Source organism: Atractosteus spatula, chromosome 16 (assembly GCF_055471065.1).
Source record: "Atractosteus spatula isolate fAtrSpa1 chromosome 16, fAtrSpa1.hap1, whole genome shotgun sequence".
NCBI lineage: Eukaryota > Metazoa > Chordata > Actinopteri > Semionotiformes > Lepisosteidae > Atractosteus > Atractosteus spatula.
The window spans coordinates 17,324,772-17,337,843 of record NC_142721.1 but is presented as its reverse complement, the minus strand read 5'-3'; the positions used below and the strand labels follow the sequence as shown (position 1 = coordinate 17,337,843).

General features: G+C 49.2%; 1 protein-coding gene across 1 annotated transcript in view; it reads right to left on the bottom strand.

Moving 5' to 3' along the window:
• Positions 1 to 13,072, bottom strand: part of LOC148819706 (uncharacterized) — a 104,966-nt gene that overhangs the window by 34,866 nt on the left and 57,028 nt on the right. The window contains exons 8-10 of the mRNA XM_088935222.1: positions 12,007 to 12,057; positions 3,567 to 3,646; positions 884 to 1,015 (exon numbers count right to left, since the gene is read on the bottom strand). Of these exons, the coding sequence (XP_088791348.1) occupies positions 884 to 1,015; positions 3,567 to 3,646; positions 12,007 to 12,057 (263 nt within the window). The remainder of the gene's footprint in view (positions 1 to 883; positions 1,016 to 3,566; positions 3,647 to 12,006; positions 12,058 to 13,072) is intronic.

Below are 13,072 nucleotides of genomic sequence, written 5' to 3'. Positions count from 1 at the left end.
GTGAAGGAACTGGGGTCGTACACAGTGTCAGCAGCAGCTCGGACACAGATGGACACTGTCCACAGCGCATCTGAGTCAGAACAGCACCTGCCAGACAGACAGTAGTGCTGGAGCTGCTGGTCCTCACTGGACTGACTGGACACACTGCTGTCTCTCAGTGTACTGACTGGACACACTGCTGGGTCTCACTGGACTGACGGGACACACTGCTGTCTCTCAGTATACTGACTGGACACACTGCTGGCCCTCACTGTCCTGACTGGACACACTGCTGTGTCTCAGTGTACTGACTGGACACACTGCTGTCTCTCCATGTACTGACTGGACACACTGCTGTCTCTCAGTATACTGACTGGACACACTGCTGGCCCTCACTGTCTTGACTGGACACACTGCTGGCCCTCCCTATCCTGACTGGACACACTGCTGTCCCTCCCTGTCCTGACTGGACACACTGCTGTCCTTCCCTGTCCTGACTGGACACACTGCTGTCCCTCCCTGTCCAGACTGGACACACTGCTGTCTCTCCCTGTCCAGAGTGGACACACTGCTGTCCTTCCCTGTCCAGACTGGACATGCTGCTGGCCCTCCCTGTCCTGACTGGACACACTGCTGGCCCTCCCTGTCCTGACTGGACACGCTGCTGTCCATCACTGTCTTGACTGAACACACTGCTGTCCCTCCCTGTCCCGGCTGTGTCCTGCGGCTCCCTCAGAAGCTTCGGCGGTGCCGAGCTGCGTGTCCGTGTGGGGCTCGGTGTCTGTATGGCAGGCCAGCCTGTGCGCCACACCGGGGTCTGGGGGTGAGGGACAGCGCGGTGCCCCCCCTTCGGTACAGCCCTGCGCAGCGAGACGTCTCTTACCAGCACACCACCCAGACTCACTTGAGCGTGAGGCGCGGATCTCCGTATGGGGCATAGGGAGACATGTTAAGAACAAACTCCTTGGGGGGGTAGGAGCTCCATTTCTGCTGCACTGTGCTGTCATTGTTATTCCAAAAGTCTCTGTCTAGATCACTGCGCCAGAGAGAGAGACACGTCAGAGCAACACACCAATCACAGCGGCCCGGGGGCGGGGCCGGCCCCGCGCAGGGAGGGGCTTCAGCCAGCCGGGGGGGGTCGGCCACGGAGGTTATACAGAAAGGGGTGTGGCTTTGGGGGGTGGGCGTGGAAGGGAAGGGGGCGGGGTTGTCTAATGAGGGGCAGGAGCTTTCTTGGCCCAATACAGGGCGGAGTCTATGGGCTGGGGGAGTGGCAGGTCTGGAAAGTATGGGATTGTCCTGTGGCCGATGGGAGGGGCTTGAGCCAGGGGAGGGGCTTGCTCCAGAAGAGGGAGTGGCTGTGTCGAGGCGGGGGCGGGGTCAATGAAGCAGCCCCTCCCAGTCAGGTGGGGTGGTGACCCCCGTTTTCACAACAGGGACCAGAGAGAGAAAGAAGCAGCAGAGATAGACTGAGGAGGGGCAGAATCCCACCCCCTTGTAGCAGATCTGTGTGTCTATCTTGTGCTGGGGGTAAAAAACAATTAGAGGGGGTGTGCAGGGGTGGGGCAGCTTCTGAAGAACAGAAGAGTAAATCCCAGACACACACACAGAGCAGATCACAGCAGCGCCTGTTGAGGAAGGAGAAAGGATGGAGTGACAACACAGCAGACAGGAAACGGCCACACCAGAGGAGGAAAAGCAGTTAAACAACATGTAAACACCAGGAGAGCACCAGGCGGTTAACAGGCTGCAGCACAGAGACACCGTGACGACCAGGAGCGAGAGACAGCGAGAGAGAGAGAGAGAGGGGGAGAGAGGAAGGACAGGGCAGTGAACCGGAGGTCCAGCAGAATCCCGGGCTGAGGCAGGCCGGAGCGGGCCAGACGCGGCGCTGTGTTCGGGAGGGAAGGAGAATGAACAGATTAGAGAGGGAGGGAGGGAGAGAGGGAGAGAGGGAGAGGACGAGAGAGCCCACAGGACATCCATCCACGACACGAGAAACCAGAACCAGAACCGGGACCATGCCAACAGCACACTTGGCGCTCTGCCCTGGTTACTTCATCACCCTGGGGTGGGGTCTGAGCTGCAGCTTGTGCAACATCACAGGGTCCCTGCTGCAGCCCAGAGAGGCCAGACAGGCACCCTGCTGGTCTATAGTGACACCCTGCTGGTCATAGAGGCACCCTGCTGGTTCATAATGACACCCTGCTGGTCATAATGACACCCTGCTGGTCTATAGTGACACCCTGCTGGTCATAGATGCACCCTGATGGTTCATAATGACACCCTGCTGGTCATAATGGCACACTGCTGGTTCATAATGACACCCTGCTGGTCATAATGGCACACTGCTGGTTCATAATGGCACACTGCTGGTTCATAATGACACCCTGCTGGTGTATAATGACACACTACTGGTTCATAATGACACACTGATGGTGTATAATGACACACTACTGGTTCATAATGACACACTGATGGTGTATAATGACACACTACTCATTCATAATGACACACTGCAGGTGTATAATGACACACTGCTGGTTCATAATGACACCCTGCTGGTCATAACGACACTCTGGTGGTGTATAATGTCATCCTGCTGGTGTATAATGACACCCTGCTGGTCATAATGACACGCTGCTGGTTTATAATGACACACTACTGGTTCATAATGACACACTGATGGTGTATAATGACACACTACTCATTCATAATGACACACTGCTGGTGTATAATGACACACTGCGGGTGTATAATGACACACTGCTGGTTTATAATGACACATTGCGGGTGTATAATGACACACTGCTGGTTTATAATGACACACTGCGGGTGTATAATGACACACTGCTGGTTTATAATGACACACTACTGGTTCATAATGACACACTGCTGGTGTATAATGACACACTGCTGGTTCATAAGGACACACTGCTGGTGTATAATGACACACTGCGGGTGTATAATGACACACTACTGGTTCATAATGACACACTACTCATTCATAATGACACACTGCTGGTGTATAATGACACACTGCTGGTTCAAAATGACACACTGCTGGTCTATAATGACACACTGCTGGTTCATAATGACACACTACTCATTCATAATGACACACTGCTGGTGTATAAGGATACCCTGCTTGTTCATAATAACACACTGCTGGTCATAATGACACCCTACTGGTTTATAATGACACCCTGCTGGTGTGCTGTTGTGTACCAGTACTGCTGGTTTGTATCAGCTTACTGGTGCTGTTCAGACTGAGACTCTGACTCTGGTGCTGACTGGCCACTGGCCTGCAGGCTGGACAGGAAGGACAGGTCCTTGGCCAGTGCAGTCACTACTGATCTTCTGATGGAGATAATGGGGCACACTATTCTCCTATCACTTATGGTCTTATGAAAAGACTTCGGGGTACCATTCTTGTTTGCTCTGTGAAGTTTGGAGCAGTTGTGATAAGCTGGAGGTGCAATCTCACGTTAATGAGGTCAAGTGTCCCCAGACTTGGTGGGGGGGTCTCTCTCATTTGCCTGTATGTTTTGGGGCACCCACACCCCGTCCCCCTCTACAGCACCTACTTGATGGCTTTCTTCTCCCCACGGCCACGAGTGGAGTCTGGGGTCCCTGCTGTCTCCAAGCTGGGCTTATACCTCTTCCCCTGAGAGAGAGGAGAGAGACGAGACAGAGAGAGGGAGGAGAGAGAGAAGGAGGGGAGAGAAAGAGAGAGGAGAGAGAGGAGAGAGACGAGAGAGAGAGAGGGAGGAGAGAGAGAAGGAGGAGAGAGAGAGGAGAGAGAGGAGAGAGACGAGAGAGAGAGAGGGAGGAGAGAGAGAGAGGAGAGAGAGGAGAGAGAGGAGAGAGATGAGAGATAGAGGGAGGAGAGAGAGAAGGAGGGGAGAGAAAGAGAGAGGAGAGAGAGGAGAGAGACGAGAGAGAGAGGGAGGAGAGAGAGAAGGAGGAGAGAGAGAGGAGAGAGAGGAGAGAGACGAGAGAGAGAGGGAGGAGAGAGAGAAGGAGGAGAGAGAGAGGAGAGAGAGGAGAGAGACGAGAGAGAGAGAGGGAGGAGAGAGAGAGAGGGGAGAGAGATGAGAGATAGAGGGAGGAGAGAGAGAGAGGGAGGAGAGAGAGAAGGAGGGGAGAGAGAGAGGAGAGAGAGGAGAGAGATGAGAGAGAGAGAGGGAGAAGAGAGAGAAGGAGGGGAGAGAGAGAGGAGAGAGAGGAGAGAGACGAGAGAGAGAGAGGGAGGAGAGAGAGAAGGAGGGGAGAGAGAGGAGAGAGAGGAGAGAGACGAGAGAGAGAGAGGAGAGAGAGAAGGAGGGGAGAGGAGAGAGAGGAGAGAGAGTGGGAAGAGAGAGAGGGAGGAGAGAGAGAAGGAGGGGAGAGGAGAGAGAGGAGAGAGAGAGGGAGGAGAGAGAGGAGAGAGAGAAGAAGGGGAGGAGAGAAGTAATAAATTGAGTATTAAAGTATTGGCTACAACTAGTAACCAGATACATTCCTGGGCTCAAAGAACTGTACTACAGTGACACACTGAAGGATCTGAATCTCTTTAGTCATGAACATAAAAGATAAAAGATGAAACTGACACAAATATTCAAAATCCTAAGACACCAACAAAGTCAGGTTAGTGGACTCAGACTCAACAGTGAAACAAGAATCAAAGGACACTGGTTGAACCTACATGGCATTTAAAACTGAGAAAAAGAGTCACTTCTTTACACAAAGGCTGTGGGAGTGTGGAACAAGACTCTATGAGACAAATACATACTGACTCAAATTCAAATTCAATTAGCTTTAGTGACATGACTTATGAATTATAGTGTTCCTGAAGCAGATACAATTAACACAATTAAAGACATTTATATTGCAAACATCATCAGGTATTTACATACTGTATAACACATAGGCTTTCTTCTGGAAAACCATAACTCTGGTCTTGTCCAGATTGACTGTCAGCGCCCAGGTCTGACAGTACTGCTCCAGCAGTGCCAGGTTCTGCTGCAGCCCCTGTTCTGGGTCCAGATGGGCTGGCAGTGCCCAGGTCTGACAGTACTGCTCCAGCAGTGCCAGGCTCTGCTGCAGCCCCTGTTCTGTGGGCGACAGCAGGACCAGGTCATCTGCAGAGAGCAGGAACTTGATTTCTGTGTTGTGTAGTGTGATACCAGGAGCTGCAGACTGTTCCAACATTCCTGCTAATTCCTGCATAATAATACAGTGAGCCTGTCTCTCAATAATAATAATACAGTGTGAATTACATTACATATTATATAATGCTCCATATGTTTGTATGTAAATGTATTATGATGTGTCTGTATTGTAAATGTCTGTAGATTTTATGCTAAATGTATATGCTTATTCATTGGTCATGCCAATAAAGAATCTTGAATTGAATTGAGAAGGGAGGAGGAAGGAGAGAGAGTTGTTAAGGGAAAGGAAAAGGTTATGGCTGAGTTAGTTTAAAACACACGCGGACACACTCAGACTGACACACTGACGTCACATGCATACTGAGACAGACACAAACTCGCTGAGATACACACAAACCCACTGAGCCACACACTGACACACAAACCCACTGAGATACACACAAACCCACTGAGCCACACAGAAACTCACAGACACGCACACAAACCCACTGAGACACACATAAACCCACTGAGACACACACATAAACCCACTGACACACACACAAACTCACTGAGAAACACATGCATACTGAAAGATATTTATAGACACACTGAAGGACAATTCACACACACACTGAAAGATATTCACACATACACTTAAAAATATTCATTGACACACTGAAAGATATCCACACACACACTAACACTGAAAGATATCCACAGACACACTGAAAGATATCCACACACACATTGACACACTGAAAGATATCCACACACACACTGACACGCACTGAAAGATATCCACACACACAGACACAGTGAAAGATATCCACACACACAGACACACTGAAAGATATCCACAGACACACTGAAAGATATCCACACACACTGACACACTGAAAGATATCCACACACACTGACACGCTGAAAGATATCCACAGACACACTGACACACACTGAAAGATATCTACACACACAGACACACTAAAGGATATCCACAGACACACTGAAAGATATCCACACACACAGACACACTGACACACACTGAAAGATATCCACACACACACAGACACACTGAAAGATATCCACACACACACTGACAGACTGAAAGATATCTACAAACACACTGACACACACTGAAAGATATCCACACACACACACTGACACACACTGAAAGATATCCACACACACACTGACACACTGAAAGATATCCACACACACACTGACACGCACTGAAAGATATCCACACACACACTAACACTGAAAGATATCCACAGACACACAGACACACTGAAAGATATCCACACACACTGACACACTGAAAGATATCCACAGACACACTGACACACACTGAAAGATATCTACACACACAGACACACTAAAGGATATCCACAGACACACTGAAAGATATCCACACACACACTGACACACTGAAAGATATCCACACACAGACACACTGAAAGATATCCACACACACAGACACACTGACACACACTGAAAGATATCCACACACACACAGACACACTGAAAGATATCCACACACAGACACACTGAAAGATATCCACACACACACTGACACACTGAAAGATATCCACAGACACACTGACACACACTGAAAGATATCCACACACACATAGACACACTGAAAGATATCCACACACACACTGACACACTGAAAGATATCCACACACACACACACACTGACACACACAGAGACGCAGCAGTCAGAGAATCAGTGAGTAAAGATTTCTCAAGTGCTGTTTCTGACAGGCAGGAACAGGCATTCAGGAACAGCTCATCTATAATTTAAAACATCATAAAATCTTTAGGAACAGAGAAGGAGAGGAGGGAGAGAGAGGGAGGAGAGGAGAGTCAAACAGAGCCAGACTGTCCATTCACTGAGGACAGAGCCAGGAAACACTGTCCATTCACTGAGGACAGAGCCAGGACACACTGTCCATTCACTGGGGACAGAGCCAGGACACACTGTCCATTCAATGGGGACAGAGCCAGGAAACACTGCCCATTCACTGTGGACAGAGCCAGGACACACTGTCCATTCACTGCAGACAGAGCCAGGAAACACTGTCCATTCACTGGGGACAGAGCCAGGACACACTGTCCATTCACTGCAGACAGAGCCAGGACACACTGTCCATTCACTGGGAACAGAGCCAGGACACACCGTCCATTCACTGGAGACACAGCAGACAGAGCACTGTCCAGAGGTGCTCCTGGAGCTGTCTAGGGTGCTGATGACCGAGCCCAGCAGGTCCCCCTCTCCAGCTTCTGTCTAACTCACTGAACTTCTCAGCAGGGCTCAGCTCAGACAGTCTCGGGCTCCGCAGGGAGCTGGCAGGAGGCGAACAGCCCTGAGCCCCGACCCTTTTCTGTCACAACAGCTGTGTTTGTTTGTTCTGAATTACAGACTCTCAAGCCTCTCATCCTCTTTTCAGATTATGGAGATCTTTGGTTAATTAGCTAAGTGAGCTTAATTGGGATTGCTGAGCGACATCAGTGTGCATCGATGGCAGTGTGCGAGTGTATTTCTCTCCTTCTGCGTCAGTGTGTGTGTCTCAGTGTCTCTGTATGTATGTCAGTGTGTGTCTCAGTGTATCATTATGTATGTCAGTGTGTGTGTCTCAGTGTCTCTGTGTGTCAGTATATCAATATATGTCTCTGTGTCAGTGTGTGTCTCAGCGTGTGTGTCTCAGTGTGTCAGTGTGTGTATGTGTCAGTATATCAATATATGTCTCAGTGTCAGTGTGTGTGTCTCAGTGTCTCTGTGTGCGTCTCAGTGTCTCTGTGTTAGTCTCAGTGTGTGTATGTGTCAGTGTATCAATATATGTCTGTGTCTGTGTGTGTCACTGTGTGTATCAGTATGTCAGTGTGTGTGTCAGTGTATCAGTGTGTGTGTCTCAGTGTATCAATATGTCTCAGTGTGTCAGTGTGCGTCACTGTGCGTATCAGTACGTCAGTGTGTGTCAGTGCATCAGTAGGTGTCAGTGTGTGTATCAGTGTATCAGTGTGTGTGTCAGTGTATCAGTGTATCAATGCGTGTGTCAGTATGTGTATCAGCGTGTGTGTAAGTGAGTGTGTCTGTGTGTATCGGAGTGTGTGTCAGTGTGTTGCTGGTGATTAAGTTGTCCTCTAACGATGTGTGCAGAGAGAGGAGTGTGTTGCTTCTGCTTGACAGGTGTGTGTGATCCAGCTGACTCACACCCTAGCGACACAGCCTCTCTCTTCATCCTCTCTTACTGTCTGCAATCCATTTCTTTCTGTCTTCATCCTCCTTCCTCATCTCTTCTCATCTCATCTCATCTCTCCATCGTCTGTAAAAGTGTCTGATTGATTTTATCTCCCTCATTAATACATTTAGTTCATCAGACTCATCTCTCTCCTTTCAATTATAATTAATAATTAATAACATTCCTCACATTTATATAGCACTTTTCTGGACACTCCACTCAGAGCTCTTCACAGGTAATGGGGATCCCCTCCACCCCCACCAGTGTGCAGTCCCACCTGGATGATGCTCCAGTCCCCTCACACACACCAGCTCTCAGTGGGGAGGAGAGCAGAGTGATGAAGCCAGTTCAGAGAGGGGGGTTATTAGGAGGCCATGACTGGTAAAGGTCAGGGGGAAATTTGGCCAGGACGCCGGGGTAACACCCCTTCTCTCTCGAGAGACGCCCTGGGACTTTTAATGACCACAGAGAGTCAGGACCTCAGCTTTATGTCTCATCTGAAGGACGGCGCCTTTTTACAGTATAGTGTCCCTGTCACTATACTGGGGCATTAGGACCCACACAGACCTCAGGGTGAGCGCCTCCTACTGGCCCCACTAACACCTCTTCCAGCAGCAGCCTCAGCTTTCCCAGGAGTCTCCCATCCAGGTACTGACCAGGCTCACACCTGCTGGGCTTCAGGGTGATAGAGCTGCTGGCACAGTTCAACAGACTCCCCTCTCCCTCCTCCTCTCTCTCTCCTTCCAGTTCAACAGACTCCTCTCTCCCTCCTCTCTCTCCTTCCAGTTCAACAGACTCCTCTCTCCCTCCTCTCTCTCCCTCCTTCCAGTTCAACAGACTCCTCTCTCCCTCCTCTCTCTCCATCCTTCCAGTTCAACAGACTCCTCTCTCCCTCCTCTCTATCTCTCCTTCCAGTTCATCAGACTCCTGTCTCCCTCTCGGACAGAGTCCGACTATCTTGAGATAACATTACTTAATTGCAGTCCAATCCTTTATCAAATCGTTGGATCAAAAGATTAAAAGTTAAACAGTCCGTAGCAAACAGTACCTTCAAAGATATTTACCATGCGTATACTATGTATTTACTGTGGTTTACCTCATTCTTCACCATGCTTTACCAACCATCTTATTATAGTGATTTCACCATGCTTTTACCATGCTGAACCAAGTGTCTGACGTGTCCTACTATCATTGTGCTGTGTCACAGTCACTGTATCATACTTTTTCACGCTGTCATTGTGTTGTTACACTGTTTCTGTGTTCCTGTGTACAGTGTCTGTGTATCAGTGTACAGTACAGTCTGTGTGCCAGTGTGCAGTACAGTATCTGTGTATCAGTGTACAGTACAGTCTGTGTGCCAGTGTTCAGTACAGTGTGTGTGTGTACAGTACAGTTTCTGTGTGCCGGTGTGAAGTATAGTATTTGTGTATCAGTGTACAGTACAGTCTGTGTGCCAGTGTGCAGTACAGTGTCTGTGTATCAGTGTACAGTACAGTCTGTGTGCCAGTGTGCAGTTTCTGTGTGCCAGTGTGAAGTACAGTATTTATGTATCAGTGTACAGTACAGTCTGTGTGCAAATGTAGTTTCTGTGTGCCAGTGTGTAGTACAGTGTCTGTGTATCAGTGTATACTATAGTCTGTGTGCCAGTGTGCAGTACAGTGTGTGTGTGTACAAGTGTACAGTTTCTGTGTGCCAGTGTGAAGTATAGTATCTGTGTAACAGTGTACAGTACAGTCTGTGTGCCAGTGTGCAGTACAGTGTCTGTGTATCAGTGTATACTATAGTCTGTGTGCCAGTGTGCAGTACAGTATTTGTGTATCAGTGTACAGTACAGTCTGTGTGCCAGTGTGTAGTACAGTGTCTGTGTATCAGTGTATACTATAGTCTGTGTGCCAGTGTGCAGTACAGTATCTGTGTATCAGTGTACAGTACAGTCTGTGTGCCAGTGTGTAGTACAGTGTCTGTGTATCAGTGTACAGTACAGTCTGTGTGCCAGTGTGTAGTACAGTGTCTGTATCAGTGTATACTATAGTCTGTGTGCCAGTGTACAGTACAGTTTCTGTGTGCCGGTGTGAAGTATAGTATTTGTATATCAGTTTACAGTACAGTCTGTGTGCCAGTGTGCAGTACAGTGTCCGTGTATCAGTGTATACTATACAGTAGTCTGTGTGCCAGTGTACAGTACAGTGTATGTGCAAGTGTAGTTTCTGTGTGCCAGTGTGTAGTACATTGTCTATGTGCCTGTGTACAGTACAGTGTGTGTGCAAGTGTAGTTTCTGTGTGCCAGTGTGTAGTACATTGTCTATGTGCCTGTGTACAGTACAGTGTGTGTGCAAGTGTAGTTTCTGTGTGCCAGTGTGTAGTACAGTGTCTGTGTGCCAGTGTGCAGGACAGTATCGCCGTGCCAGTGTGTAGTACAGTGTCGGTGTGCAAGTGTGCAGTACAGTATCGGTGTGGCAGTGTACACTACAGTGTCTCTGTGCCAGTGTGCAGTACAGTGTCGGTGTGCCAGTGTACAGTGTTTATGTGCCAGTGTGCAGTACAATGTCTGTGTGCAGTACAGTGTCTGTGTGCCAGTGTACAGTGTTTATGTGCCAGTGTGCAGTACATTGTCTGTGTGCCTGTGTACAGTGCAGTGTTGGTGTGCCCATGTACAGTGTCGGTGTGCCAGTGTGCAGTATAGTACCAGTGTGCCAGTGTGCAGGACATTGTCGGTGTGCCAGTGTGCAGGACAGTATCGCTGTGCCAGTGTGCAGTACAGTATCGGTGTCTGTGTGCCAGTGTTCAGTGTTTATGTGCCAGTGTGCAGTACATTGTCTGTGTGCCTGTGTACAGTGCAGTGTTGGTGTGCCCATGTACAGTGTTGGTGTGCCAGTGTACAGTACAGTGTCGGTGTTCCAGTGTGCAGGACAGTATCGCTGTGCCAGTGTGCAGTACAGTGTCGGTGTGCCAGTGTGCAGTACAGTGTCGGTGTTCCAGTGTGCAGGACAGTATCGCTGTGCCAGTGTGCAGTACAGTATCAGTAGGACAGTGTCAGTGTGCCAGTGTACAGTAAAGTATCGGTGTGCCAGTGTGCAGTACAGTATCGGTGTGCTAGTGTAGGACAGTGTCAGTGTGCCAGTGTACAGTAAAGTATCGGTGTGCCAGTGTACAGTACAGTATCGGTGTGCCAGTGTAGGACAGTGTTGGTGTGCTAGTGTAGGACAGTGTCAGTGTGCCAGTGTACAGTACAGTATCGGTGTGCCAATGTAGGACAGTGTCAGTGTGCCAGTGTACAGTAAAGTATCGGTGTGCCAGTGTACAGTACAGTATCGGTGTGCCAGCGTAGGACAGTGTCGGTGTGCCAGTGTACAGTACAGTATCGCTGTGCCAGTGTGCAGTACAGTATCAGTAGGACAGTGTCAGTGTACCAATGTGCAGGACAGTGTTGGTGTGCCAGTGTACAGTACAGTATCGGTGTGCCAGTGTACAGTACAGTGTCGGTGTGCCCAGGCCTCAGTGTTCAGTCACAGGGTTGAGTGCCCATGCTGGCTGTGGTCATGCTTTCTCTTTCCCATGCATCTCCCAGGGACCGGCCTGGATTCCCATGCTGGCACAGTGCACTGCCATGCTGATCTCTACTGATACCGTGGTAAAACATGGTGAACCTTTAAAAGGGATTTACGGTCTTGCTGTCCCTCTGAGGGTCCCGACGACTCCTGAAACAGTCCACAAACACGGTCACAGTCCCAGAGTCCCCCAGGCGCTGATAATTACTCGGGAGAGGAGAGAGCAGGGCTCCTGTCCACAGGCAGGCAGGACCCCTGTGGAAGAGGCTCCAGTCTCTGCTGGTATGACTATTACAGCTGGTGCTGTGTTCACCCTACTGCTCCCGTTACTCTCCCGTTACTCTCCTGTTAGTCTCCCTCCTAGGAGTTTTAGAGCTCCCATTACTGCTCCCCTTACTGTCAGAGCTCCCATTACTGCGAGCTCCTATTACTGCTCCCCTTACTGTCAGAGCTCCCATTACTATGAGCTCCTATTACTGCTCCCATTACTGTGAGCTCCTATTACTGCTCCCATTACTGTGAGCTCCTATTATTGTGAGCTCCTATTACTACTCCCATTACTGTGAGCTCCTATTACTGCTCCCATTACTGTGAGCTCCTATTACTGTGAGCTCCCATTACTGTGGGCTCCTATTACTGCTCCCATTACTTTGAGCTCCTATTACTGTGAGCTCCTATTACTGCTCCCCTTACTGTCAGAGCTCCTATTACTGCTCCCATTACTGTGAGCTCCTATTACTGTTAGCTCCTATTACTGCTCCCATTACTGTGAGCTCCTATTACTGCCCCCCTTACTGTGAGCTCCTATTACTGTGAGCTCCTATTACTGCTCCCATTACTGTGAGCTCCTATTACAGCTCCCATTACTGTGAGCTCCTATTACTGTGAGCTCCTATTACAGCTCCTATTACTGCTCCCATTACTGTGAGCTCCTATTACTGCTCCCATTACTGTGAGCTCCTATTACTGTTAGCTCCTATTACTGCTCCCATTACTGTGAGCTCCTATTACTGCTCCTATTACTGTGAGCTCCTATTACTGCTCCCATTACTGTGAGCTCCTATTACTGCTCCCCTTACTGTGAGCTCCTATTACTGTGAGCTCCTATTACTGCTCCCATTACTGTGAGCTCCTATTACTGCTCCCCTTACTGTGAGCTCCTATT